Source organism: Parasteatoda tepidariorum, chromosome 6, assembly GCF_043381705.1.
Source record: "Parasteatoda tepidariorum isolate YZ-2023 chromosome 6, CAS_Ptep_4.0, whole genome shotgun sequence".
Classification (NCBI taxonomy): domain Eukaryota; kingdom Metazoa; phylum Arthropoda; class Arachnida; order Araneae; family Theridiidae; genus Parasteatoda; species Parasteatoda tepidariorum.
In genome coordinates, this window is record NC_092209.1 from 28,987,432 (window position 1) to 29,014,761 (window position 27,330).

Consider the following 27,330-nt stretch of genomic DNA (forward strand, 5'->3'; position numbering starts at 1 on the left):
CCCAAGTGCCCGCCATAAACCAATATATATATATATATATATATGTATATATAAATTGTATTATGATGCATGATGTTCGATGATTTTTTCAGACTGAAGAAAAAGTGTGAAAATTGTGCGTTTTCCATTGATCCAATGTATGAGGTATTTATTTATGTAATTTCCTTTAATTTTGCTTATAAATTTATCAGAAGTTAAAAATTTTTCTTAATTATCATTTTCAATCGATATTAGTGTAATATCGCGAATCATATTACCTAAGTGATTTAAAATATTGTTGAATACAAAAATTTAAACTAAAAGTAATACATAGTACTTTATTTGCATCACACTAAAGCTGCACAATGGGCTATTGCATTGGCGACGTTAAACTAAAAATAAAGTCGACCTGAGGTTTATAACTTTATAGCCTAAATTTATGAACATTTAAAATGCTTTATTAGTTTAAAGGAATTCTACAAAAGAACTAAAATTAATTACTTTTATTACAAAAGTTTTATCACTTCATAATATAACTCAAATGTTTCCATTAGGCATAAAATTAAAATTTTATTTTGAAGGTACATCAGTTTTCTTAACTATCATAGACAAGTATTGAGTTCTATCAAATATTTAATAGCCAAATGTTGTTGCCTGGCTCTTTTGAAAACATGCGGTAAATGTATTAAGAAAATAACATTCAGTCAATATAATTTTGCTTCTTTAAAAGCATTTATTTATTTAATTTTATATGCAATAAAAGCACTTATTTAAAATGCTTCTCTGTTGGGTTTTTTTTTTTTAAACACAGATAACAAACACTGAGTCCAAAATTAAGGTCACAAACATAAAATCTGTAAAAATTAATGAACTATTCATTGTCACACTGATGTATTACAATAAGAGGAAGAATATAAGAAGTTAATAATAAAGAAAGATTTTAATTGTGAATTAAGAAACAGGCTATATCAAATAAGTGTTAAATCATGAATCAATGATAAGGCCTTTATCTCGAGGAAAGTCTGTTTAATGTGGAGTGGGAATACCTTGTGCTACTATGCAAGCCTCACCACGAGTACTCATACTGTTTATAAAGAAGTCAAAAATTCTTGTGGCAACGAAGCTCATACCTTCAAAAGGGCGACTTTTAACCCCTGGTGGATATTAGGAGGAGGTGTCGCTATGTATCAGCTTTTTCTAGACCATCACAAGCATGCGTAATAGGATCAAGATTCAGAGGTCTCGAGAGCCCATTCATACAGCAAATATCCTTCAAGAAAATCATCAACAACGTGAGCTCTGTGTGACTGTGCATTATCCTCCATAAAAAAGTAGTCTGGAACAACCTTGCATAGGGCATTTACGCCCCCAGAAAAGGGTCTTTATGCCTGGCATTCAGTCATTTGTGTCCCTTTAACTACATCTTACAGGAAAGCCCGGTTGTTCTGGAGCAAAACGCATCTATCTTGTATACAACAAAAATGTGGCGTGTTCTTTTCAGTGGTGAATCGAAAATCACCCCATTGAGTGATTCCTGTTTAATCTGCATTTGGAGAGAACATTGAGCTTGCTAGCATCCATCTTACGAAAAAGAAATTGACAATTTGGTGAATTGACAATTTCTTTATCTGAAAAATAGAAATGTTGAACAGTTGCATAATACTGCATGATTTTGATGTGGGTCCTGTCACTACTCATTGCTACAGAGATGAGGTTCTTAAAGCCCATGTGAGGTTGTTCTGGGATACTAATGGCTCAGACTTCTTTTTTATGGGCAGTAGTATGCGTCTTTACTGAACTCACATTGTTAAGGATTTTCTTGAAGGAGAAGCTATTCATTCCATGAGTTGGCCCTTGAGGTCTCGATCCTATTGAACATATTTGATATGATCTAGAAAGAGCTGTTTCACAGCGGAATTCCCTCCCAGGACCCTCTACGTTTTTGGAAAAATGGTCTTTGTTGCCACAAGAATTTTTTTGCACTCTCCTGAATGCAGGGCTGATTGGGCTCCGGAAAAAATCCGGATTTCCGGATTTTTCGCTAATCGTGATCCGGAAGTTTCCGGAGATCGAAAGTCCAGACGTTTCAAAAAATCATTGATCACAAAAGTTACCGGAAATCAAATTTTCAAAGGTGAAACTTAAAAACACAGTTTATTTTATTTGTTTGTAAGGGAGAGCCAGATACTTTATATTCAAGATTAATATTAATTTTTTATCAGTAAATAGTTAATATAATCATGAACTCAAGAATAAAAGACATATTTTTTGTAAATTCAATTACTTCTCCAGGTTATCATAGCTATGTGTAAATGGTATAAGTATGTGTAAAATTTTAAATATATTTTAAGTAAACTAAGAAAGATTGAGAAAAAGGGGAAAAAAACCTTGTTTAAATTTTTTTCAATTTAAACTGTTTTTTTTTTTTTTTTTTACTCAAGAAATTTTACGGAATTTTGACTTGGGCTCACAATCACCCCTGTGAATGTATAAGAGCTTGTTGTGATGCTTGTATAGCAGTACATAGAGGTCGCAATCGCTAATAGACTTTTCCTGCCATGAAGAGTTTATCTTTGATTCATGATTTAACACTTTTTGATATATACTTCATTACTTAATTCGCAGTTAAAATCTTTTCTTTAGTGTTATGTTTTTATATTCTTTCTCCCACTGTCATGTTTCCCCTCTCAAAATTTCCTGACAACACATTTTATTAGTTTGCGTAGATTTTATGTTTGTGACGTTAATTTTGGACACCCGTGTAATTGAATAATATTCATTCCATTGTTATTTTTGTTGTCAATGCTTATGAGCACTTAAAGTGTTTTTCAGTTTGGTTTTTTTTTTTTAACATTATTGATAATAATTTTGACGTATTTCTTGTTGTCAATAAAGAAAGTTTTAAGTTTCAAAATTGTTTTCATTCTTATTGCAGCTAGCTAAATATATTTGGGATACAGCTCACATTAAACTGATGCATGAGTCTCAACTGTGTTTAAAGAAGGCACCAGGTTGTGCAACATGGACTGAAGAGCCATCAAATTGTGTAAGTGTCAGTCTTAATATTTATGCCTGTTTTTCTTTTTTTTTACAAAATATTGTAATGTTATGTAATGCACAGCATGAAATATTGCAATTCGGCTACTTTGTGGGATGAAAATGTTCTTAATTTTGCTTCGAACTTTGCAATTTACCCCAAAAATACTCGATTCAGCGGATCCTGTTTAAATTTTTCTCCTTCATGTTGCTGCTGCACGGTATGCAGTTCATGCAGACATGGGGAAATTTAAATATATTATATAATATTGTTTATGCTGTAGAATGTTTTTATTTAGAGGGGATAAATGTAATAACTGAGTTCTCATTGTAAACTATTAATCTAGTAAGAAAAGAATTATAAATTATTCTTTACGAAAGAGTTTTGAAAATTAAAAAGTTTTATATTCATGAAAGCTTTTGTTTTCAGGTGATTTATATAATTTTAATTAAAATAATTTTAAAAAATGCTGTCAAGTTTTTAACATTTTAATTTTTATTGGAAACTCTTTATTTTTGAGGTGTTTGCAATTGTTTCATTTTTGTAAAACCCCATTTAGAATTGTTTAATTTATTTTTTCTTTTTAATTAATTATCTTTTTTCAACTTGCCCTTTCAGTTATGTTTTATGTTAAAAATAATTTATTTTATCCCTGAGAATAATTAAATATTGTTTTTACTTTGTTATTGAATAAAAATAACTGTATTTTAAATCTTAGGTGGAGTTTTAATTGAAAATAAGTCATTTTATGGTTTTTTTATTGCATTTTATTTGTAACTTTTACTTAAATAAGTAAATTTAATATGATCAAAAGTTTCAAAGTGCTTTTTTGCATATTTTTGTAATTTTTTGTTGTAAAAGAAAAGCTAATTTTAACAACTTTCTTGCAGGAGATATGAGTACAGTGTTTTAAGTAATGATTGTATTTTTTTAAGGGACAATCAGTAAAATCAGATAAATTGTTTGTTGCTGTCAAAACCTGTGAAAAATTTCACCTAGATAGAGGTAATTAAGAGCTTAAAGGTTTCTCACTTCTTCGAATGTAAGATCCTTATATATAATTTAAGTCCTTGTATATATTATATTTGTATAATCCTTAATTCCTTATGTATAGCATAATTTATATTTTGTAGGGTCCTTATTTGCTATGTTCAGTATTAAGCATATGATGTTATATTTTAAGTAAGGCATTCCCACAACAGCTCATTATGGTTCATGGAGGTTAAGACACCTCAATTTCATGATGGTGGCAATGTGGTAAACCTTGCTTAACAGCTGTCTTTACTTCCAGAAAAGCTTGTACCTATCGATCTGAAGCTGAGTTAGCTTTGAGCCGTCACCAGAGACCCACAGTTCATTACAATAACAATCTAGTGCTTTTAACCATTGAGCCATTGTGGCTCATGCTATACTTTAAGCTTTTTTTTTATGTATTTGTTATGCAAATTAAAACAGGACACCCACAAGTCAGGGAGAACAGGTAAAACCTGAAATTGTCAGAGAATTTTATATTTACTCTGAAAAGCAGGGAATAGTCAGAGAAAGTTGCAATTTTTTACAAAAACATGGAAAATTCTTATATCATACCTGGAAAATGACCAGTTTTAGAATTGTCAGTAACAGTAATCTGTTTATCTAACATCTGTTACAACTATTTGTTTTAAAAATTTCAATAATTTTAATTTTTGATAAATCTTTTGGTTTTTCACTAATTATGTTTAAAAAATTCTTTAACCTTAAAAATTCTTTGATTAGTTTAAACTATAAAAAAATTAAATTTTTTACAGTTTAAACTAATAAAAAAAATCTGAAAACAGATAGTTTTAAACTTTTTTGAAAATAATTATAATGCTTTAAAATTTATTTAACATTATTTCTTCTTAACTAATAAACAAGCAATTTTCAATTTTTTTCTTAAAGAATTGAACTGTCAATAGACACTAAATCATCAAAAGTTTGTTAAAAGGCCTCTACCTTTGCCATCTTGGATTTTAGGTCAAATTTTTGATTTTCATAGTCTTGATGTTCTTTTGTACTTCAAAAATGTTTGATGATATAGCATTATTTTGCAGTATAATATCTTTCAAAATAGGGGGGGGGGGTAAAGAGGTCACTTTATTAGATGAGGAGGAATTTTTAGAACTTCTTTCAAATTTTCCTCAAAACTTTAAAGCAATAAAAATCTGTGATTTGTGGCTTTAAATCAGTAATTTAAAACTGCACAATTGTCAGTTTTTAGATTTAATTTTATTATATTTTAAACTTATGAAAGCTGATTTGAATAATTCTTATAACATAAATTGCACCCAAAAAAAAGATAATTATCAAAAAAAATTTAAAAACTGTCAAATGCATACTATTATACTACCTTTTCTAAAACTACTGATTGTAAAAACTGTATTAATATAATTTTGTTGGAAAAAATTAAGAGAATCTAAATTACTGCATGCTTTATATTGCAAGTTCTTATTAAACGATGAATAAAACTAATTAATTTCTTTTGCCCGGAAAACATTTTATTTCTCATTTTACACACCAGATGGCAGTGCCAGGATATTTTTTAGGTAATTGTAGATAGTTAGTTTATTTTAAACTAGATGTCAGCGCAAGATGTTTGGATGTCAGAAAAAAAGGCACTTTTATGACCATTTTCTTGAAAATTAACTGATTGTTAATTTTAACTGATTGTTAGGGGTTAAGTACAAAACACATCATGAAAGCACAATTCAAAAATTTGACCTAAAAATTCGAGATAATGAAGCAGGGTTGCAAAAAACCCGGGTTTTTGTCGAAAAACCCAACCCGGCAGGGTTTTTCTGGGTTTTATTGGGTTTTTCTGGGTTCTATTGGGCTTTTCTGGGTTTTTCATGTTTTTATGGGAGGGTTTTCAAAAGAGAGGGCAGGGATAAGTACCTTATTTTAAAAAAACTTATTTTAATATTAATAATTAAGTTTAATTTATAAATTGACTTCATATAGATAATTAATACAAATAAATTGATGTGAAAGTCTGAAAAAAGTTTCTTCATATATCATGATACAAAATGTTATATGTACTCACAAACGTCACACATTTGAAACTTATTTTAACACAGGATTACTTTTTATTCATATTTTAATCTTAAAAAATGTTAGGGGAAATTTTTTTATTTGCATAGAAAGCAAATCAATGGCCATACAGTCAAATCTAGCCAGCAAGGTGACTCTCCAGTCTCCAACACAATTAGTTTCTTCACTGTAGGTTAATTTTTTTTTTAGGCTAGATAACATATATATTTCAATAGAATAGCTCTTTAATATAACAGGGGATGAAAAAAGAAATCAATCTTAGAAAAACCCACTTTAGGGTGGGTTTTACCAGGTTTTTCAGAGTGGGTTATACCCAGTAAAACCCGGGCGGGTTTTATTGGGCAGGTGGGTTTTTTGCAACCCTGTAATGAAGCCTTTAGTAGAAATAGTGCCGCACAAGACGATCTTGACAATGTTTAGAGAAAACACCGTAACTAAAATTGATAATTTTATTTAGTACATGTAGTGAAGAACACTTGGGCCCCTGATGTGCAGAATATCAACTTCTTCAGTGATGCTAAAAATGAAACCATACCCACCATCAAATTACCAGTTCAAAATGTTCAATCAGGACATTGTGAGAAAACTTTAGCCATCATGAAATATTACGTCCATAATAACATCAGAGCAGACTGGCTTATTATTGCTGATGACGATACTTTACTTAGGTAAAACAATAATTTTGAATTTTTATGCATGTTTACATCTTTGAAAAATAATAAATATTATACAGTGGAGAGTAAACTAATATTGAAATGCAAGTTTTTTTTTATATAATCTGAGCATGAAATTAATGATGGTTCCATTGACCACTGAAATTTTACTGGGACCACTGTGAAATAAATATTAGTGGTCTTCCACAACAGCAATCGATGAGAAGTTTGTTTGTTTTTAACTTTTGGTTCATGTTTTAATCTGTATTTTTGTCACATCATTCACTGCATTGCAATTTTTCAGTTAAATTGACTTTATTAACTTTGCTTTTAAACAATCTAATAGCCTCATGGTCTTCAGACTCAATTTTCTTAATTCCTACCTCTGATATAATTACCATTCTATTAAGTTTTTGATACATTTCAATTTCAAAATGTCCGTCATGGATATCAGTTTTCATTCAACAAAAGTAATTCAGCATGCATTATATTGCCTGCATTTTAAATGCTACAATGTACAATGTTAATAATTTAAATTAGTGTTTTAATTATGGACCCGAGCACAAAATTTAGCAAAAAAGTTTTGTTTTCATATTTTTTGGAATTTTTAAGGAGTCTTTATTCAAAATTAACGTTTTTATTGATATATAAGAAAATACTGTGCAATTTCCTTTTGAAAAAATACTTTAAAATTCTACTTATATTGTAAGGAGTCTTGAAAGGCCCTTAAACAATTACCCCCCCCCCTCTTCGAGTATGGTTTTGCTATAATTAATTATAAGACAGACATACAAACTTTCTTTCATTATTATATTTATTAAAAAAATTTTTTAATTGTTATTATTCAGTTTCTGGGTTAAAACAGAGGTTGAGATAATCTTATGGTTGAAATGTACATTGCTTATATTATTGCTCTCCACTCTTGAAATCATGATTATTTTAAAATGTGTATAATTTCAGCTTTCCTAGATTAAGAAAACTGTTATCATGCTATATTCCGGAACAATTTGTTGCCATTGGTGAGAGATACGGATACAGTGTCATCGATGAAAGTGGATATGATTACTTAACTGGAGGCAGTGGGTAAATAATATTTCGTGTTTGTTTTTTAAGGGGACTCTACTCTTCACCCCCTGAGAGAAAGAAAACATTTAAATATGCTCTTAATGAACTTTATTTAATCCTCTCAAATTAAATGATAAAACACATGATAATTTGTTCAATCAGAATAATTTTATTTTATTACCAACACTGAACAGCTGCCCCAATTTTGAATTAATGCTATCAATCAATGTTCAAGTCCTGAGCCTTGTAATTTTAAACATAGTGCAGAAGGCAATGGAAATTCTGAATAACGCATTAAGGCAAACTAAACTAGCCTTCCTAGAGAACTTTTTGATGGACCTAACCCGAGTTGCGTTACATGAAGCGGAAAACCTTCCACAGTTAGCTCTACTGCAAGTGGACTCTGACCCATGATTCCTCTACCACAGAGGATATTTGATATCAACGCTGTGGACGAAGTGAGCCAGGAGTAGAATTCGTATCGACCAGCCATCACCGGGATTCAAACCAGGATAACGTCATTGGGGGGCAAACACTCTATCACCATAAACAATTTCCTAAACAATCAATATTAGAGTATTGATAAATTTTTCTTCTGCGTATCTCTCTACACCAGGATAGATAACTTTATCCTATGAATTGCATTAACTTTCTCATCCTTTAATACATATTATAAATTTAAACTAGAACGCATTGATTATTTTGGTGCTATGGATTGACAACTGTGTCTTCTTTGCATTAGTCTTGGATCAAAATATTAAGAAAAACTTTTTAAAAAAAAACGAATTTCCTTTTTTTTAAAATAAAACTTTATTTTTTGGTAATATTTTTTTTTAACCCACTGACGGTTCTGCACGTAAAAAGTCGTATTTTAACCAGCAGTCTTCTCCTCACTGCAAAACCGGTTTTCCCACGTTATTAGATAGAAAAGTGATGTATTGGGGAGAAACATTTTCCCAATTTCGCTAAACCGCCAGTGGGTTAATAACCTTTACTTTTGTAACCTTTTTGCAATTTAGTGAGGAACTTTTTATTTTATTTTTCAGACAGTAACCTTTTTTCATTTTTTGTATGGTGGGAACCAACTTATTTATTTGATATAAACAGAATATATAATTCTCTTCCTCCATATCTAGAATGGTCTTCTCTATGCCGACTGTGAAACTCTTGGTGAGAAGCTGTTTTTGCCCATCCATCAATTCACCTGACGACATGATCCTTGGATTATGTTTGAAGAATTTAAACATTCCAATCACTCATTCTCCACTCTTTCACCAGGTATCATTCTTATTTTTATTTTCCACTTCATTTGAATGGCTAACATGTTTTTTCTAATTTATTTTGCCTGCACTGGCCTTGCAGATAGGGGGACGAAGAGGGTAATGACTCCAACCATCCTGCTAGTTTGAACATCTAATGGAGGAATAAAGACACTGAAACTGTTACTATAATTTTTGTAATAAAATTAAATATTCTAGCAAGAAAATATTTCGCTGAAGCAGATGAAGTTTTAGAGTATAATAAATATTATTCGCATGTAAGAAAAATTAAGAATTCTTTGTTGGCATCATTTTAAGGGCTCTATCTTTGTATGGCTATGGTAGGAATGCCACATAATCATGCCCCAGATCAGATGACGAGGCCAACTCCTGAGCTGGTACCCCTTTCTCCAAACTTCCACACCACAACCAACAAGAGGGTTTTCAGCTATAGCAGGATCAATGCACCTTGCTGCAGATACACACCAGTTGCTTTGTTGGCCACCAGGATCAAGGGTCCTGGTGGCCAACCCCTGGCTCTCCAACCTGCAATGTGAGCGATGCTAATAAAATGCTCCACTAGGAGGCTTTAATAAGACATCTCACATTACAATGTTAAGCTAACATGGAGCATCATGTGAAATCATCAATCATAATATTCTGAGAGTATCATTTATATTATGCAATATATAATGAACAATTTGTTTATTCTTTTAGAATTTTGTTCACATTTTTTTCTCCTCCTAAAAAATAATGTATTCATAAAAAATCTCTTTATAGGGTAGACCATCCGACTACTCAATGAATTTCCTGAAAAGTGTGAAACATATCTCTTTTCACAAACATTGGTTAGTGGATCCTTATGATGTTTATAAAACATGGTTAAAAGAAGCAAGCCACTTTGAGCACTCAGAATTATAATCGATCTTTGAATGTGGGCACAAACTTGATTGTTGCTGTGTCTTTTATTGTATATAAACGAAATACGTTTCTTACATCTTCACAGTAGTGTGATACATAAATATTTCAATTTAACTGCTGTTTAAATACTGTAAATAGTGTAATTTGCATGTAAATATAATTCATATCTTAATATGTATTTAATCCAAGTGCCATTTATGAAATGTTACATTCTGTGTTTTTGTCTTTGATAAACAAGTTGTCAGTACATTTCCTTTCATTTCAGTATGTTCTTTTTTTTGTGAAAAAAAAAATAGTACTAAGATAAATTATATTTGACATCTGCATACATTGATGGTGTTCTAATTAGTGTTTTTAACTCTATTACACTAGAAAATTTAACAAGTGGGGGATCTAAAAAATGAAGAAAAATTGCATTTTGATAAATAAAAAATAATAATACTTTTGTTATTTTTTATTTATCAAATTGTGGCGTAAGCATTGACTGGCAAAATCTGATATAGATTTGTTTAATCATTTTCTAAAAAAAAGTTAACACTAATTGCACCTATTTAAGTAACAATCAATTATTAAAGTTACATATGTTAATATTAATGATGGATTAAGATAATTTTTCTTTGAATCAATCTTCTAATCCAATTAATTTCTATTTCACTACCACTTAAAAAAAAATCTGGCCAAAGAGAGCAAAAGAATTCCATAATGAATTACATATAGAGAGCATAAAGAATTACATAAATGTAACGGAATTACGTTACATTTTATTTCGTTATATCAAATCGTAAAGCAAGTTATGAATTTCATTTTATTCTTCCGTAATAATTGTTATGTTAATAACATAATTTATACTTTAAAATGTAAGGACACTTTTCTCTTAAAAAAATATTTAATTATGTTTAAGTGGTCAATTGTAATTTTTAATAAGTAAAGGGCCGCAACACTAAATTTTACACAATTGTATTTTTCCTTAATAAATTGTACAAGCAATAAAGTGATTTAAAAGTTAATTTATTATCATTAAGCAGAACTATGATTGATTACCAGAGTTTTTTGATTAATAACCTAAAAATAAAATAATGCTTTTAAAAATGTTTGAAGACATATTGCAGGACATGGCACACACAAAAAAAACGGACTAACAATTTTTAATAGAACTTAATTAAAATTAAATAAATTAACAACATATAATGTATAATAATAAGACTAGACTTTTACTAATAAATAAATTTAAATGGTTTGAAATACCTTTTGGGGCAATGAAAAGGTGCAAACACTTATTGAAATTCTTATTAATGGACCGAAAGTAGTCACCCTATAATCTATCCCATACCTGCCGAAGGCTTCAAGGAATCCAAACTTTAGTAAACAACAATTGTGTACTGACCAAACGAACAATTTCAAACTGTCGTTTTCCTTGTTTAATAAGCTCTAAAAAAGCCAAATAGCAATTCATAAACTAAGAGATATATTATAAATATTTTATATTTAAAGTAGTAGCCAAAAAGAAATTCTATTCAATAATGCATTAACTTAGCCTGAGTTTTTTGTCGCATCCTGTATATAACTAATTTTTTTTAACAAAAAATAAGGTAATAATTAAAATTAATATGTAATTTATGAATAAAATAAAATATCAATAAATACCTGAAAAAGGTAGAGTAAATTAATTTTTAATAACACTTTAAGAACATTAGAATTGCATTGTATTATCAAATGTTTTTGATTTTCGTAAATTTGAAAGATTACCTGTTATCCAAAAGCAACTTCTTATATCTTGAAAAACTGTTCAACACCAACGTTTTTTATTGGAGGATATTGAAAATAACAAGACTTAATGCAAAAGGTTTTGCTAATTTATACTAATGAATTTATAAAGAAAAAAATCAAATGTAGCATTCTTTTAAAATGAAAAATATTCAAAGTTCATAAAAAAAATTTTATAGAAAAGGGAAAAATGTAAAAGAAGAAATGAACAAAAAAATCAAGAATAGTTTCTTACAACGATAAAAAAACAACCGAAAATACATTTATTATCGACACCCTAACTTGATCGTTACTGTTCCTGTGGTCGGAAGTAGTACACTACAGGTAGCAAAACTACTCTAGTAGTTTAGTTTGCATGAGATGTGTTACTTAAAAATAAAATAAAAAACTAGAGTAGTGAGCAGTGCATTATAAATTACCATAATTTGTTGCCATTCCTGGCAACTACTTATAACACGAGTTTAGCAAAGAAATAAGGTTCAAAGGAAACTAATTTTTCAAATATGGTTAGTTCAAATATTTGCTTATGCATCACTGGGCGCAATGAGATTGCCCATGTGGTTGAATGTTAATAAAAATTACTACAAATATTTAAACTTGCCATTATGAATAAGAGCGGAGCCACAATGGTTCAGAGGTAGTAAATGGTGACTGATGCACGTTAAATCTGTCGAGTCTCAAAGTCCTCCATGTTCCCACAACAAATCAATACCTCTGGGGGTACTGATCCAGGAGTTTCCTTGTCTTCTGGATTGGTTCAAAATTACAAGGCTACGGAGTTGAACGTAAGTAGTCGTAAACCCATGAAATTGGGTCGGCTGTTCAACGACGGTTATAAAATAAAATGGTTCAGAGGATAGAGCGTTCGCCTTCCAATGAGGCGAACCGGGTTCGAATCCCAGTCGATATGAATTCCGCATCCGGCTTGCACTGACCCCAGTGCCGACGTGAAATATCCTCAGTGGTAGAAGGATCATGGGTTACAGTCTCCTTGCCGTCAGGCTAACCGTGGGAGGTTCTCATGATCTTCCACTCCATGTAACGCAAATGCCGGTTAGCTTCATCAAAAAGTCCACGAAGGCAAATTTCTCCCAATACTCGATCCAGGAGTTCCCTTTTCAAAATTACAAGGTTATGGAGTTGAACATTAGTAGTCGTAAACCCGTAAAATTGGGTCAGCTGTTCAAAGACGGTTATAAAATATGAATAAGAGCGAGGTCGGGATAGCCTGGTTTGTAGGGCACTGGGCCCATGTCCAAGAGGTCGTGGGTTTGATCCCAGCCGAAGATTCGCCGTGTAGTAAATGGTGACTGATGGCTGTTCAACGACAGTTATAAAATGTTTAGTTGGTCCCCATGATCAGAAAAATTGCAAGATTTTCGGTTCGATTTCAGAGGACAGAAAATGAAACCTAAAATCAAGAATAAGAAATCATGTGGACTCGCGAGTAATTTTTCCAACATGTAAAATGATTGGCACTTTCGTTCACTATGGTCCAACAATATGCCTGAATCGACATGGTAAAGAAAAACTCATTTTGGAAGGAAAAAAATTAAGCACTTTTTACAAACGCTCAATAAAAGAGCACCTTAAAGGGCTCTTAAAAAAAACTAAAATAAGGTACTTTCTAAAAAATGTTATACACCCTTACTATCAATGCTCTAAGTCAAAAGAAAATATATAGTAAAACAACTCCTCCAGACAAAAATAATTTTCATGATTCTAAAAGTAAATATCAAGATTTAAAAGCTAATTGTCAGAGAAAAAATTGAGCTGTTTCTAAATTTATTCAATTTAAAACAGAATGTGGTGCTGTCCAGTCCACACTGTTATCAGAAGCAGTGCTGATTCTTTTAGTTAGCAAAACGTGCTAAACTAAAAGATACTGATTAAGTGATTTTTGGCCAGATTAAACACCCTTGAAATAAATGAGGAAACTAATTGAATGTGCTTAGAAACGTATGCTACTAAAGGACTTTAAACATGTTTATTAGGAAAACTTGCTTAGGAAATTCTTTTGATTAGGACCCAATAACCAACCTCAGTCGCTGCTCAACATTGCCAGTCTCGGTTCTTTTCATGAATTTCCTTCTTTATTTCAAGGACTAAGCTTACTGAAACTGAATGGAAATTACCATGATGAACTTAATGATAATCTTAAGCCATATGCTCTAACTTCTCCACATTGAATCTAAAGATACAAACTTAGCCACTATAGATACATAGAATACAACAGTTAAATGTTATTTAATCAGTAAAAAAATCTACTAATTGGTGTTCTCCACCAGTTGTAGTAAGAAAAAAAGATGGAAATGTGTTGACTTGACAGCCCTCAATAGAAGCATCAGAAGAAAATGACACTAATTGCCAACAGCAGAATGCAATTTATCACTTTTGGCTGGAGTCAAGATCTTTATAAAATTAGATTCTGGATTCTGTCAAATACTTCTTGGCGTCTTTATATCTCACAACATTCATCACACCTTTTGGCATATTTCCTTTCTTACATCTATCATTCAGAATGTCATCAACTCCAGAAAATCTTCAGCGTTGAATATCCCAAGCTTCAGAAGGTCTTCCTGGTATTATGTCATAAGGACAATATACTCATCTGGAGTTCAAAATAAAATTAGTATGACGAACATCTAACATCCACTTTAACCCATCTGAAAGAAACTGGAATCACACCTTAATAAACAAAAAGTGTTACTTCTCTGTCAGGTATACATCTAGATCAGGACAAGGTATCAGTAAACAAATACAGGAATTATGCACTATATTGGCCAGGTATCAGTAAACAAATAGAGAAATTAGTTCGTGTTCACAGGAAGTTAAAAAGTTATAAACCTTTGAAAACAGTTTTCCTTAAAGGCCATGAGAAATTGTAGCTATAGACTTATTTAAACTTTATGCAGAATGGCATTTATCAGTAACAGATATTTACTTGCATTATCCAGAAGTGGAAAAACTGAATAGGTTAATGCCAAGATAAGTGCTTTTACACTGCAAAGTGATTTTTGCCAGACACAGAGTTCTGTAAGGTCCAATAATGGACCACAATTGAAGTTATCAGATGAACTGAGTTACAAGAATTTGCAAAAGTGTGCCGCTTTAACCATATTACCTCAAGTCCAGATAACCTCGAAAGCAATGGTTTTGTTGAAGTGGTAGTGAAGATAATAAAATTAAGTTTCAAAAAGTTTAAAGATCCTTACTTGGTTTTGTTGAGGTATAGAATGATGCCTTTAAAAAATGGGTATTGGGAGTTAATGTTAAATGTTGGTAACATGATGCAGGGATTCTATTTAATTATAGTGGTATCTAAAAAGCTACATAACCACGTAAATAAAGCCATATGTTTAAAAATAAATATTTCTAAAATTATAATTTTTAAATAAAATTTTAGCACTCAAAATTTCAAATTTAATTCACATAGGACACACAAAATTATGTTAGGAATTTTGTATCAAACAAATTAAATGAATATTGAAGTTATCAAAATATTTGTTTATTGTTCTTTAATTATTTTTATACTAGTCCAGTGAAAAGTCAAATAAAATATAGAATAAGATTTACCACACAAACATAATGAATTATGCGAAAAGGATACAATAAAGAAAAACTCCCACAATGAAAAAAAAAATTACAAGAATTACTATGATTCACAAAACCATCTTCTTCAGGCTTAAATTACATAAAACTATAACAAGTTTTGAATTATGTATATGAGATTAATAACACAGAATGAGTTACTTCACATTAATGGAATATATTGAAAATTCTATTGCTTGAGCAGAATTTTAAAACATAGCCTTAAAACTCTGATAAAAGTTACAATAAATGATTCAGAAAAATTATAAAGCTATGGATTATGAAAAGCTTTGAAATATTAAGTTGTGAATTGCATTTTATAATAAATATGCATTCTTAAATTATGCAAAATCATCATTCTTTTTTTTTAATAATTTTTATCTATAATCTAAAAACATAATTTAAAAATACATAAAACAAAATAATAAAATTTGAAAAATTATAATAAAATTTTTCTTTTTGCTTCTTTTTTTCGAACTTTTTTTTATAGCTATGAAAAAGTAAAATAAATAAAAATTCAAACAACACATACACAAATTGTACAATATAAATAGCTCCTAAAATTCATACATAACTTTTTAGGATTGAGACAACTACATGGTTTAAAAAAAAAGTGAGTAATATTCAATCATTCCATCAGCTGGCAAACAACAAAGCATTATAGGAAAAGTTCAAATATAGGTAAAGAGAGATTTTTCTTTTTAAATCTCTGCAAAGATAAAAAATAAAAATTTTAATTTTATTAGAAAACAAGGTACATTTATAAAATTTTGAACCATTTATGGATTGTTGACTGAGTAAAGATAATGGCAGTAGGGCTTAGCAGGGGTGATTGTAAGCCCAAGTCAAAATTCCGGAAAATTTCTTGAGTAAAAAAAACAGTTTAAATTTAAAAATTAGAAAAAAATTTAAACAAGGTTTTTTTCCTTTTTCTCAATATTTCTTAGTTTACCTAAAATATATTTAAAATTTTACACATACCTATGATGACCTGGAGAAGTAATTAAAATTTACAAATATGTCTTTCTTTCTTGAGTTTATGATTATAATAACTATTTACTGATAAAAAATGTATATTAATCATGAATAAAGTATCTGGCTCTCCCTTACAAAGAAATAAAACAAACTGTGTTTTTAAGTTCCACCTTTGAAAATTAGATTTCCGGAAACTTCTACGATAAATGATTTTTTTAAACGTTTGGACCTTCGATCTCCGGAAACTTCCTGATCACTGTTAGCGAAAAATCCGGAAATCCGGATTTTTTCCGGAGCACCATCAGCTCTGGCTTAGCGAAATAAGGGATAACACTCAAAACAGGACTAACCTTTCACTTCATTTATGATGTGATATTAATATCACTGTTAGCGAAAAATCCGGAAATCCGGATTTTTGCCGGAGCACAATCAGCCCTGGCTTAGCCAAATAAGGGATAACACTCAAAACAGGACTAACCTTTCACTTCATTTATGCTGTGATATTAATTTTGTTTTAAGGTCACGAATTTATAAATTACAGAAGACTCTTAATAGTAAAATTATACGTAAATTTAAACACAAATCATAATAAAACTTCTTAGAATACTAAGCCTGTTCACACATCGGCTCGGAAGCATAGCATAAGTGGAAAGATACACTGTAAGTTTGCTAAATTTCTTCCCGTTTTAGGAAGCTTGTTTATTGTTTGCATTCAGTCAACCATCCATTGAAGTATTTACTGCTGCCAACTATACCAAATTTAAACTGTTCCCATAATTCTTTGCGAATCACCCATCAAAGACACAAACATGTAGTCAAAGCTTTCTTTTAAGGCCTTGTTGAGATAAAATAACATATCTTTTTTTTTAATAATTTTGTGTCGTTTTTTCCACTCATATCATTTACACCACCATCATCAAAACCACCTTCTAAGTGATACTGTTACTGAAGACCAAGGTAATAGCTTTTATTTACCTAGTCCTACCTTTTTTTTCCATTAGTACTCATTATTTACTAAATATAGGGTGGTAATACATTAAAGAAATATTTACCAAAGCTTGAAAAAACTAACTATAAGAATTTTTTTTATTATAAGATGCATACAAAAATTTAAAAAACAAAACGTTCTTCTTTGATCACTGCTTTTGAATACTTAAAAGTTTTAAATTTTCTTAAAAAAAATAATTGTAAAAACAGTTCTTTTGCGTTATAAGGCTCTAAAAAACTGCACAAAACATCGCCAAATTTTAAGTCCTATTTCAAATAGAAAAATTTAACCAAGGAATACATAAATGTTTAGCAGCAAACAATTATTTTAGCTAAGTTAATTATTATTAAATTCACTTAATTAGTTACGTTTTAGATATTTTTATAATAAATGAATAACTATTTAAATAAATGACGATAGATCACAGCAATAAAATGTTTTTGTATCAAAACATATTTTACATGATAAAAAATTTTTAAAAAAAGAAAAGAGCGATCAAAAACGACAAAGATATGATAGCACGATGATCCCGCAAAACTCTATTAGAAGATAGATAATAATGCAGAACTTTTAAAAACAATAACTTACTATTTAATAAGAAAAAAAATCATAACAATTTCACAAAGAAAAAATTTCATTCAACTCTTTTTTATACCCTAGTCGAATCCTCACGCTTATTACAAAGCATTTAAAAATTCTTTGAAAATCACTTCAATTGGAAAAAAACTTAACACCTTAAGTCACATTCTATACGTAATACAGTCATACAAACACCTTAATAACACATTAATCCTAATAAAACATGATTATCATAATAAATTGACTTAAAAAAAGATCAATGTACAATTTCAGAAATGGAGATTTTACAATACACAAGCAAGATTAAAAAAAAAGATTCTATATTCCTTTAAAGTAACGGTGCACAATCTGAGGACATCAACAAAAAGAAAAAAGTCCAGAGCTATTTATTAATTCACCGATATAGAATAATAAATTAAAATATCTGTTACATAAATTTTAGAAAAAAACATTGAATCTATAAAATTGAAATCACAAACTATCAGAATTTGTAATGTCAACTTTAAGAAAATTTTCAACACCAAATGTGTTAAAATATACATAAGATCTTTATATTGCTTGCCTTGAAATTATAGACTTTATATTATAAAGAATTACATTATCAATTATCATACCATAAGAGGTATTTACTAAACATTGTCTGGAACATGTATATCTGGTACAGATCGAAATTTAAATGTTTTAAAATAGTTTTTAGATGCAAATTACTTTAAAGCACTAAAACATGCATTTAGCTTAGGTATTTCTTCTTTACAAGAAAGAAAAGCTGAAATTATGAAGAACATTAGAATTATTAACAAAAAAAAATGTATCTAAGTTACCGAGTAAAATTGGGTGCATCTTGGAGCTTTTACTGCACATAAAATCTTCAAATTTCCTATTATTTCGAAAACGAACTTTCCAAAAAAGCATAAAAAAATCCTGAAAATAAGAGTGGCACCAAATTTTAAATTTTTACCTGTAAGAGATAGTAACCTTTTAACAAATAATTTTTTCTCTTACGGCCTGCGAACTGTTAATATTTCTGTTCATTATCAAAAATGTCATCAGTCTGATTTTTAATGTTTACACCTGCAAAGTTACTGCAGGTGTTGAAGAATTGCGATTTATAGACCTTTAATTGTACTACCATAGAGAATAAAAAATATTGCCATACTTCAACGAAGAAATAATATTAAAAAATCTTGTGCATTTTTTATTTTATTTGCTAGTATACATTTAATAAATATTACAAACGCTTAATTTTGTAATATTTGAAATAAATTGATATTACCGTTATTAGGGAATCAATAAACAGGTAATTATTAAAATAATGAGTATTATATAGCAGTTTTGCTCAGTTGCTAATGCTTAGCTAAGTAACCTTCCTATAAAAAAAATTTGTGCACCCTTATTTTTTTTAGAACAGGGATTCTTAACCAATATTTAACCAGCAACAAAATATCAACGTTAAAAAATAATGAATTTAAATAATCATTATGATACATAATTGCAAAGTTTTGAAAATTATAGAAATAACCTGTTAATTTTTATAAAATACCTAATCTTTTTCTAAGAGGCATACAAAGTATTCAAATTGGAAATAAGTGAAAAATTACAAAAATGTATCAAATAGTAAAAATGATGTACAATTTGGTTTCCATCGAGTGATATGAATATTCTGTTCTGTATTGCCTAACTGTGAGAAACATAACTCTACCTTCAACATTGGTCTAGGGCAGTGTTTCCCAAACTTATGACTTTTGTGTACCCTTTCTATATTTTTCGTAACGCTGTGTACCACTAATAAAAAAATTTATTTTTTGCTATAAAAAAAAATTGCACAAAAGTTAAAAATCACAACTGGCTGTTGACACCACTAATTATAAACTATCAACTCTGCAAAAAATAGCCAATAGAAAAATACGTAATCGTAAATTTTCATGGCCAGCTTTGTTTTTAAATAAAAAAAAATTTAAAATTTTTGTTTGTTGCAAGATATTTCGCATAAGAACGCGTACCCCCGCTAAACTGTACCTGTACCCCTGGGGATACACGTACCACACTTTGGGAAACACTGGTCATGGGAAAAGTATTATTTCAGAAACTATAGACTAATATTTTAAAATATTTTTCTATTCATGTCATATAAAAATGCCTCATTGTTTTTTTAAAAATTAGAAAAATCATTACACCTCAAAAACAAACAATTTTGAAAAGAATAAAAAATATCTTAATCATGTGTGTTATAACAAATTAATTCAATATAAATACAATAAAGAAAACAAATTACTTATTTTATTAAATAAACAGAACATCAGCGAATTATTCCTAAGAAATATCACGTACATTAAAAAATATTTTAAAAGATTCACGGAACAAGACATCATACATTAGTCAAATCACCCAAACTATTACATGTTTAATTTGAAGAGTAAAACATACATGTATGTTGTAATATAAGGACACATAATATGACCGATATATAAGCTCTAATAAAAATTTTCAGCATAAAAATAAGCAAATTCAATACAAATAAAAAAATTAAAATAATTTTCGTTTTTGAAAATTCATTGGTTATTTAAACAACTCAAAATAATCTTTGATCTCATCTATCGCGAAACACATCAAATTTGCTCAAATTTTCTTGTTATACTAACTAGGAAAATTTCTGTATCAGTACCCGCATTAAAATAATGGCCAAGTTTTGCTGACTTCGGGGCAGTGGTTTGCAAGAAACTAAAAAAAAACATCACAGAAGGAGGCCAACTCTAATGGTAAAACTCACCGCCAACTCGGGCCAGAAAATTTTAGTTAATTTTATTTTTTCAGGGGGAATATGCATAAGCTTATTGCCTTTATATCCAGCTGTTAGGCCTTACAAAGACGCAAATGGAGGGTTTGTGAAAAATGTAAAATATTTTTATGTTTTTGCTCACAAAGGAATTGTTAGTTAGGTACAGGGTTGGCAAGTTTTTGACACATGACGGTTTTTACCGGTTTATACCGTCATGTCAAAAACCCTTCTGTCAAAAACCCATAGTTTTGGTGAAACTGTATTTTTATTTGAGTTTAACTGCTTAAAATTAATTCATTTTTGGGCAATAAAATTAGAAAAAAAGTTGTTAAAAGATATTTAAGAACAGATTCTTGCATTTTCCCAGCATGGTTATATCAGAACATACTATTTGAAGTAAAATATTAGGATACTAAACAAAATTTTCAACATTTCCAAGCATCATTTTGTTTGGCATATTACATTACTGAAGAATGTCAAGTCATTCTTGACTTAGAGTTTGTTAGTTTTGAAAGTTTTGTTTAGCTTATTTCTAACATTTAAGAAATGCCAAATTTTAAATTCTTCTTTTCAGTTCTTGAATTTATTAATAGTTCCAAGCTTTTTTGTTTGTCTGTTTATTTCTAACAATTAAGATGTGCAAAATTTTGAATCCTTTGCAAATCAAGCTATAATGATAAAAGTAAGTATCACTATTTTCAATAAGTATATTACAATATTTCTATATGAATGTACATCCTTCAATAAGAATACATGTATATAGTTGCAAAATCTATAGCAATCATTTACAACACTCATTTATGAAGGCAATTATGTGAAAATAATATATTGTCCGCTATATGCCACAAATGAAAGAAATCAGTAGGTTTTTGACAGTTTTTACCGGTAAAAACACGGTTTTTACCACTGTCATGTCAAAAACCAGTTTTTGACGGCAAAAACCCAACCCTGGTTAGGTAGTTTTCAGAATATCAGAATATTTCACATTTAAGATACTTACAGGGTATGTTACATTTTAGATTTTCAAAATGTAACATACCCTTTTTCAAATCCATGACTTTTCATGACTTACTATTGAAATTTACATGAAGTTACTATTTTCTCCAACAACAACACAACAATAAATTTGAAAAAGCATTATAATATTAATTGAAATGATAGAGAGGTATAACCAAAACTGTTATACTCTGCATCTTCATAGTTATTGATTTTAAACTTAAAAAACAGAGTGAAGAAAGAGTTGAAGCAATAAAATAGCTTAAAAAAATACAAAAGCAAATAACTAAATACAGTCTATATGTTGTTATTTACAGCTGTTTTATTTCTTCTTAAAAGTGTAACATAAAAAGCCTAAACTAGCATTTTAGATTGATAAAATAAAAAATAATAAATAGATAAAAAAAATTCTGAAATCGTGGAAGTTATACAAGTTAGTAAGATAATTCGCTCTCGAAATGTTCTTTCTTTCATTTTTTGAAAGAACACCACAATTTTTAAAGAACAGGATAAAAACATTTTATATTTTAATAAAATATGACTATGAGTGCAGATTTTGCTACAAATTCAGAACATTGTGAAATTGGGTGATCAGGAAATCCATGACTTTACAGGTGACCAGATACCTTGTAGTTAAGTAATTTGCAGAATATCATAAAATTTTACATTTAAGATACTTATATATAATCTAACAAGCCATAGATTTTTTAAGGACTGAAAGTGTTAAACTCCCCATTTTTCGCTTTGGCGATGGTAGTCGGCTTGAGCACGATCAGGTATCGATACAGAAATATTCCTTCACACTTTAAATATTTATGCTTCAATAAAATTTCTCATGAAAATTTAATGAGATAGAGGCTAAGAATCCCCAATCTATAGATATATTTACTTCACAATATTGAGTCCGTGAGAAAATAAAATAACTTTTCAGAATGCAGCTTATAATGATAACAAGCACGAAAAGGCTATAAAAAAATTTAACTAATTCATTCTACGTCAGAAAAAGATATTACATTCCTAATTATTACATAAAATAAATAACAATAAAATATCTTAATACACTAAACATAAAAAAAAAGCTATGTTCATCATATCAGTCACTTAGTATCCGTCTTGCTTACAAATATACAAAAATTTTGATTATTACTTATAAGCACTAAACATACATTCCATAAAATTGAAATTATCTGGACTATTTCAAGTTTCTTGATAACTAGGGAAGCTTCTGATTCAGTCGCAAAAGCATTTATAATGCTTCCTGGACACACAAAAATAAATATTAATGCACTTTGTATGATAATTTCAGAGAGAAAACTTCACAAAGAAAAGTATACACAATAAATCAGATGTATAAAAAACTTTGTATCAAAACTTTCTCCCTCTACAACTACAAATAAAGCATTGCATTCTTTTTTTTTTTAATATTGATAAATGCATCACTTCCGTACAAAATTCCTACAAAAATTAATTAATAGCTTTTTTCATCCTTGCATAGATATCATCTTTTCACGGAGGATTTTCAATGCCGTGCATTTTATAATGCTTCCTGAAATATTTCTTATCTCTGAATTTTTTGTGGCAGACATCACATTCGTAGGGTTTTTCATCGACGTGGCTCTGGCGATGGGATTTGAGACCATTACTGCTAGCAAATCCCTTGTAGCATATATTACACATAAAAGGTTTCTCTCCGGTGTGGCTTAAGTAATGGAGCCTTAAGTGTTGTTTCAAGACAAAACCTTTATGGCAAACACTACAAGAATGCGGCTTTTCACTCGAATGAACTCTGTAATGTTTATTCAAACAGCTGACATCTGCGAATTGTTTATTGCAGACATCGCATACTGGTTTGTCACCTGTATGCGACATGTAATGATCTTTCAAAGAATCAGGGTCAGGAAATAATTCATTGCATATATTGCACATATGTGGTTTCTCCCCTGCATGGATGAGGTAATGACGTTTAAGGTTTGTTCTTTGCGTGAAGCTCCTATTACATATATTACAGACATAAGGCTTCTCCCCACTGTGGGTAATTAAGTGGTTTTTTAAGGTTTTAAGGTGAGTAAAACTTTTATTGCAAACATCACATGTGTGTCGCCGCTCCCCTGTATGAGAAATGTAATGATCCCGAAAGCTATTGCGAGATTTGAAGCCTTTACCACAAATATCGCAGACGATCAGCTTATCAGGAAAATGTACAACCTGGTGCTCGTTTAAATCCGCTTCATTCAGAAAACTTTGGTTACAAATTTCGCAGCAGGGTGGTTTGCCACCGTTGTGGATTTGACAGTGTTCTTCTAGCTCGTCATAATGCTCGAATTCTTGAAAGCAAACGATGCAGATACAGGGTTCATAATCGTCGTATTCTTGTAAAACACTGTCGTTGCTTTCATCCATATTTACAGACATAGTTGGGTGCTTGTTAGTTTGATTGCAAAACAAAACAAGTAGTGAAAAAGAAAATAGATGAAAGAAATTACACTACACGACTACAAAAGCAGCCAGACCTTTAAACACAGCTATCAACACTCCCTCCCATTGGTCGAAATCGTTTCCACGTTTGGAAGTAGATTCCTGAATCCCCCGCTTGGCTGCTTATGTGGAACTTGACACTAATTTACTATTTTTTAAATTCTGAGTATTTAGACTATAATATTCATGATTTATTAAATTTTTTTGAATGGATTGCTTATTTAAGCAATAAAAACTGCTCTAAGCTTTATTTTCAAATATTGCTTCGGGATCAAATTCACTTATAGACGGCGCTTTACAGAATACTTTTACTATGGCAACACTAGACTCGCGAATGAGGACTAAAAAGTGCTGATGACACTAGGCAACCAAGTGGAGGCAACTAGTTAAGAAACCGGTTTTTGGTTTCTCGTTTGTGATCACACGTTACAACCCTCGCTTGTTCAACCAAGTCCAATACCAGAACGGCACTGGTATTGGATTATTACAGTATATAACAGTCTAATACCAGAACTTATATTTTTCAATAAAGTTTATTGCTAAAAGCTCTTTTAATTATCATGGAAGCGATTATTGACGATGTACTTGAAGTAGGCGTTGAGCTGATAGCTGAGGTTCTGAAAGAAGAACTAGAACAGAAAAAAGGTGATTTAAAAGCAAAATAATTTCTTTCGTTTGCTTTCAAAATTTCATTAGTACTCGGAAATATCTGTCAAAGAAATATCTATCAAAATCTGTCAAAATGAGTTTAAAAAGCTTAGCGTTCAAGCTATATAATTTTGAATTTTCAAATATTTAAACATTTGTAATTAGTAATATGCTAGTTTTTTTTTCATTCACTTTTAAAATTCAATAATAATTTGTAACTTTTAATATCTCCACAGAGGAAATTAGTTTATAGGGAATTAGTTTATTCGCATAATCTTTGTTATTTATGTCCCAAAGACAAGGATACGTTTGAAAAATTTCAACAAAAAAAAATACATATATCACTAGAATTCCATTTAAAACTAGTCATAGTTAGAAGATTAAACCAAGTTTAAATTTAAAAGATAAAAATTCAGGATGCGTCAGAATCAGCACGTGTATTTTGTTTACTAAATGGTTGCTAGTTAAGGTTGAAAGTATTTGGAAACTACTATATGACACGTTTCAACTAATCTGGTTGCTCCACTAAAGTTGAAAGGTTTTAACTTCAGTTGCTAGTTGAAAGCAGGTTGAAAGCAACCGGGCAACCATCATATGACACGTTTCAACTTCACCGAAACCGCTAGTTGCTTTCAACTAGCGATAACTTTCGACTTTAAAACTGATAAAAAAATTTCAAGTTTGGAAACTGTATCGAACTTTATTACTGCATTCACCAAAAGTGGTTTAGTAGATTCCAAAAGAGAATGTATCACGAGGAGCAAGTCACCATAGTCATTTTGAAGAGATATTTTTTATAATATTTTGAATATTTTTTTACAATTTATAGCTGCCAAAATAACTTAACGGATATCTTTAGTTAATTAAGCAGAATATTTTTTTATCATATGGGATGAATATTTTAAAAATCTTCTCGATTGGGGGATATTTCGCAAAAAATTATTTTTCGATTTGAGTCTACATGATTTAAAATTTTAAACATAAATACGTTAACCTAATTTTATTTCCTTTTCTGATGACTTTGAGTTACAATAGGGTATAAAATACAAATGTAACATTTAAACATTTTTAATTTCAAATTTTATTTCTTGTTCTGAACGTCAATAAATTTTAATTTTATTCCCTTTCCGGTTGCTTATAAGAATTTAATACCATACCATGCAATAAATCGTTTGTCCAGAATAGACTAAATCCAGAACCTATACCCAGGGCCGGATTTAAGCTTGGCGGGGCCCTAAGCTACTGAAAATGATGGGGCCCTTTTAAGTTCAATTCTATTTCTATACACCTAAAGTAAACTGTCGTATTTTTTATTGCTGAATTATATTATTAAAAATTTGATAATATTGCTTGATTGTTAAATATATTGGTTGTGATGGGACTATAATGTAGAGCCTTTCTATTATTGCACATATTTTTTGAACGAGGAAAAAAACAGAAACTCATTTTAAGAACATCATAAGCACATTTTAAGCATCGCGTAAAGATTTGGCATGTTAGAAGAACCATTATATGTTTAACAGAGTTTTTTTTACAGAGTTTTTTTTTTCTTGAAATTCTGAATATATGTTATTTGGAATTTTAAATGAATTTTTTTTTTTTCCCTTTTCTTTCATTTTTTTTTTTTTAACGTTACATTTCGCTTTGCTGCTCTATGACTTAGGAACATGAAATTATGAAAGTGTGTCAAAAATAAGCAAGGAGTTAGAAAGAACATAAGAAAATACAGTTTGATTATTAGTTTTATTTTTTTTGTAACCGCCGTTGAACAACCGACTTAATTTTGAGTTTACGACTACAAATGTTTAACTCCGTATAATATTGAATAATAATCTTATAATTTTGAACTCAATCCAGAAGACAAAAGAACTGAATCAGTACCCAGAGGTATTGATTTGCTGTGAGAACTTAGAGGACTTTGTGACCACGGCAGATTTAACATGCACCAGTCACCATTTTATACATGGGTATTCTTCGGCCTGCTGGATTCGAAATCCCATTCTCACGAACACGAGTTCAACACCCTACCAACCAGACTATAACGGCCAAATTATTAGTTTATTTTACAATAGTCATTGAACAGTCAACCCAATTTCGAGTTTACGACTACTAATGTTCAACTTATTAGACTTCTAATTTTAAACTCAATTCAGAACACAACTCCAGGATCAAGCATTGGCAGAAATTTTTGTCTTGAAGGGGGACGTTTTGATGGAACTGACCAGCATTTAAGTTAGATTATGAGGAAAACCACAAAAGCTTTCCACTGTCAGTCTGACAACTAGGGGACTCTAACCTATGATCCGTCTACCACTGAGGATATTTTACTTCAGTACAGTGGCTGGTGTAAGCCGACTGTAGAATTCGTATCGACCAGTCAACACTGGGATTCGAACTCAGTACCCTTGAGTCCATCTTCACTGGGTAATAACTCTGCAGGAGGTACCAATTTTATTGATTTGCCAAATTTTAGTCATCTTCAAAATGTAAATAGAAATTCAATCGTAATTTTGGTAGAATAAAAACATGGAAATAAACCGTTTTTCCTCTCAATC

At 30.1% G+C, this 27,330-nt stretch overlaps 2 protein-coding genes across 2 annotated transcripts in view; one reads left to right on the top strand and one right to left on the bottom strand.

Annotated features, from left to right (window-relative positions):
- LOC107448346 (beta-1,3-glucosyltransferase) overlaps window positions 1-10,232 on the top strand; it is a 20,717-nt gene extending 10,485 nt beyond the window's left edge. Inside the window, exons 7-13 of the mRNA XM_016063507.3 lie at window positions 93-144; window positions 2,915-3,025; window positions 3,952-4,021; window positions 6,543-6,753; window positions 7,699-7,821; window positions 8,940-9,081; window positions 9,843-10,232. Of these exons, the coding sequence (XP_015918993.1) occupies window positions 93-144; window positions 2,915-3,025; window positions 3,952-4,021; window positions 6,543-6,753; window positions 7,699-7,821; window positions 8,940-9,081; window positions 9,843-9,983 (850 nt within the window). The 3' untranslated portion in view covers window positions 9,984-10,232. The remainder of the gene's footprint in view (window positions 1-92; window positions 145-2,914; window positions 3,026-3,951; window positions 4,022-6,542; window positions 6,754-7,698; window positions 7,822-8,939; window positions 9,082-9,842) is intronic.
- Window positions 10,233-15,233: 5,001 nt separating this feature from the next.
- On the bottom strand, window positions 15,234-24,458 carry LOC107448338 (zinc finger protein 596). Its single transcript, XM_071182153.1, has one exon. It carries the CDS (start codon window positions 24,062-24,064, stop codon window positions 23,159-23,161), a length of 906 nt encoding a protein of 301 aa, XP_071038254.1. The 5' UTR covers window positions 24,065-24,458; the 3' UTR covers window positions 15,234-23,158.
- Window positions 24,459-27,330: the final 2,872 nt, after the last annotated feature.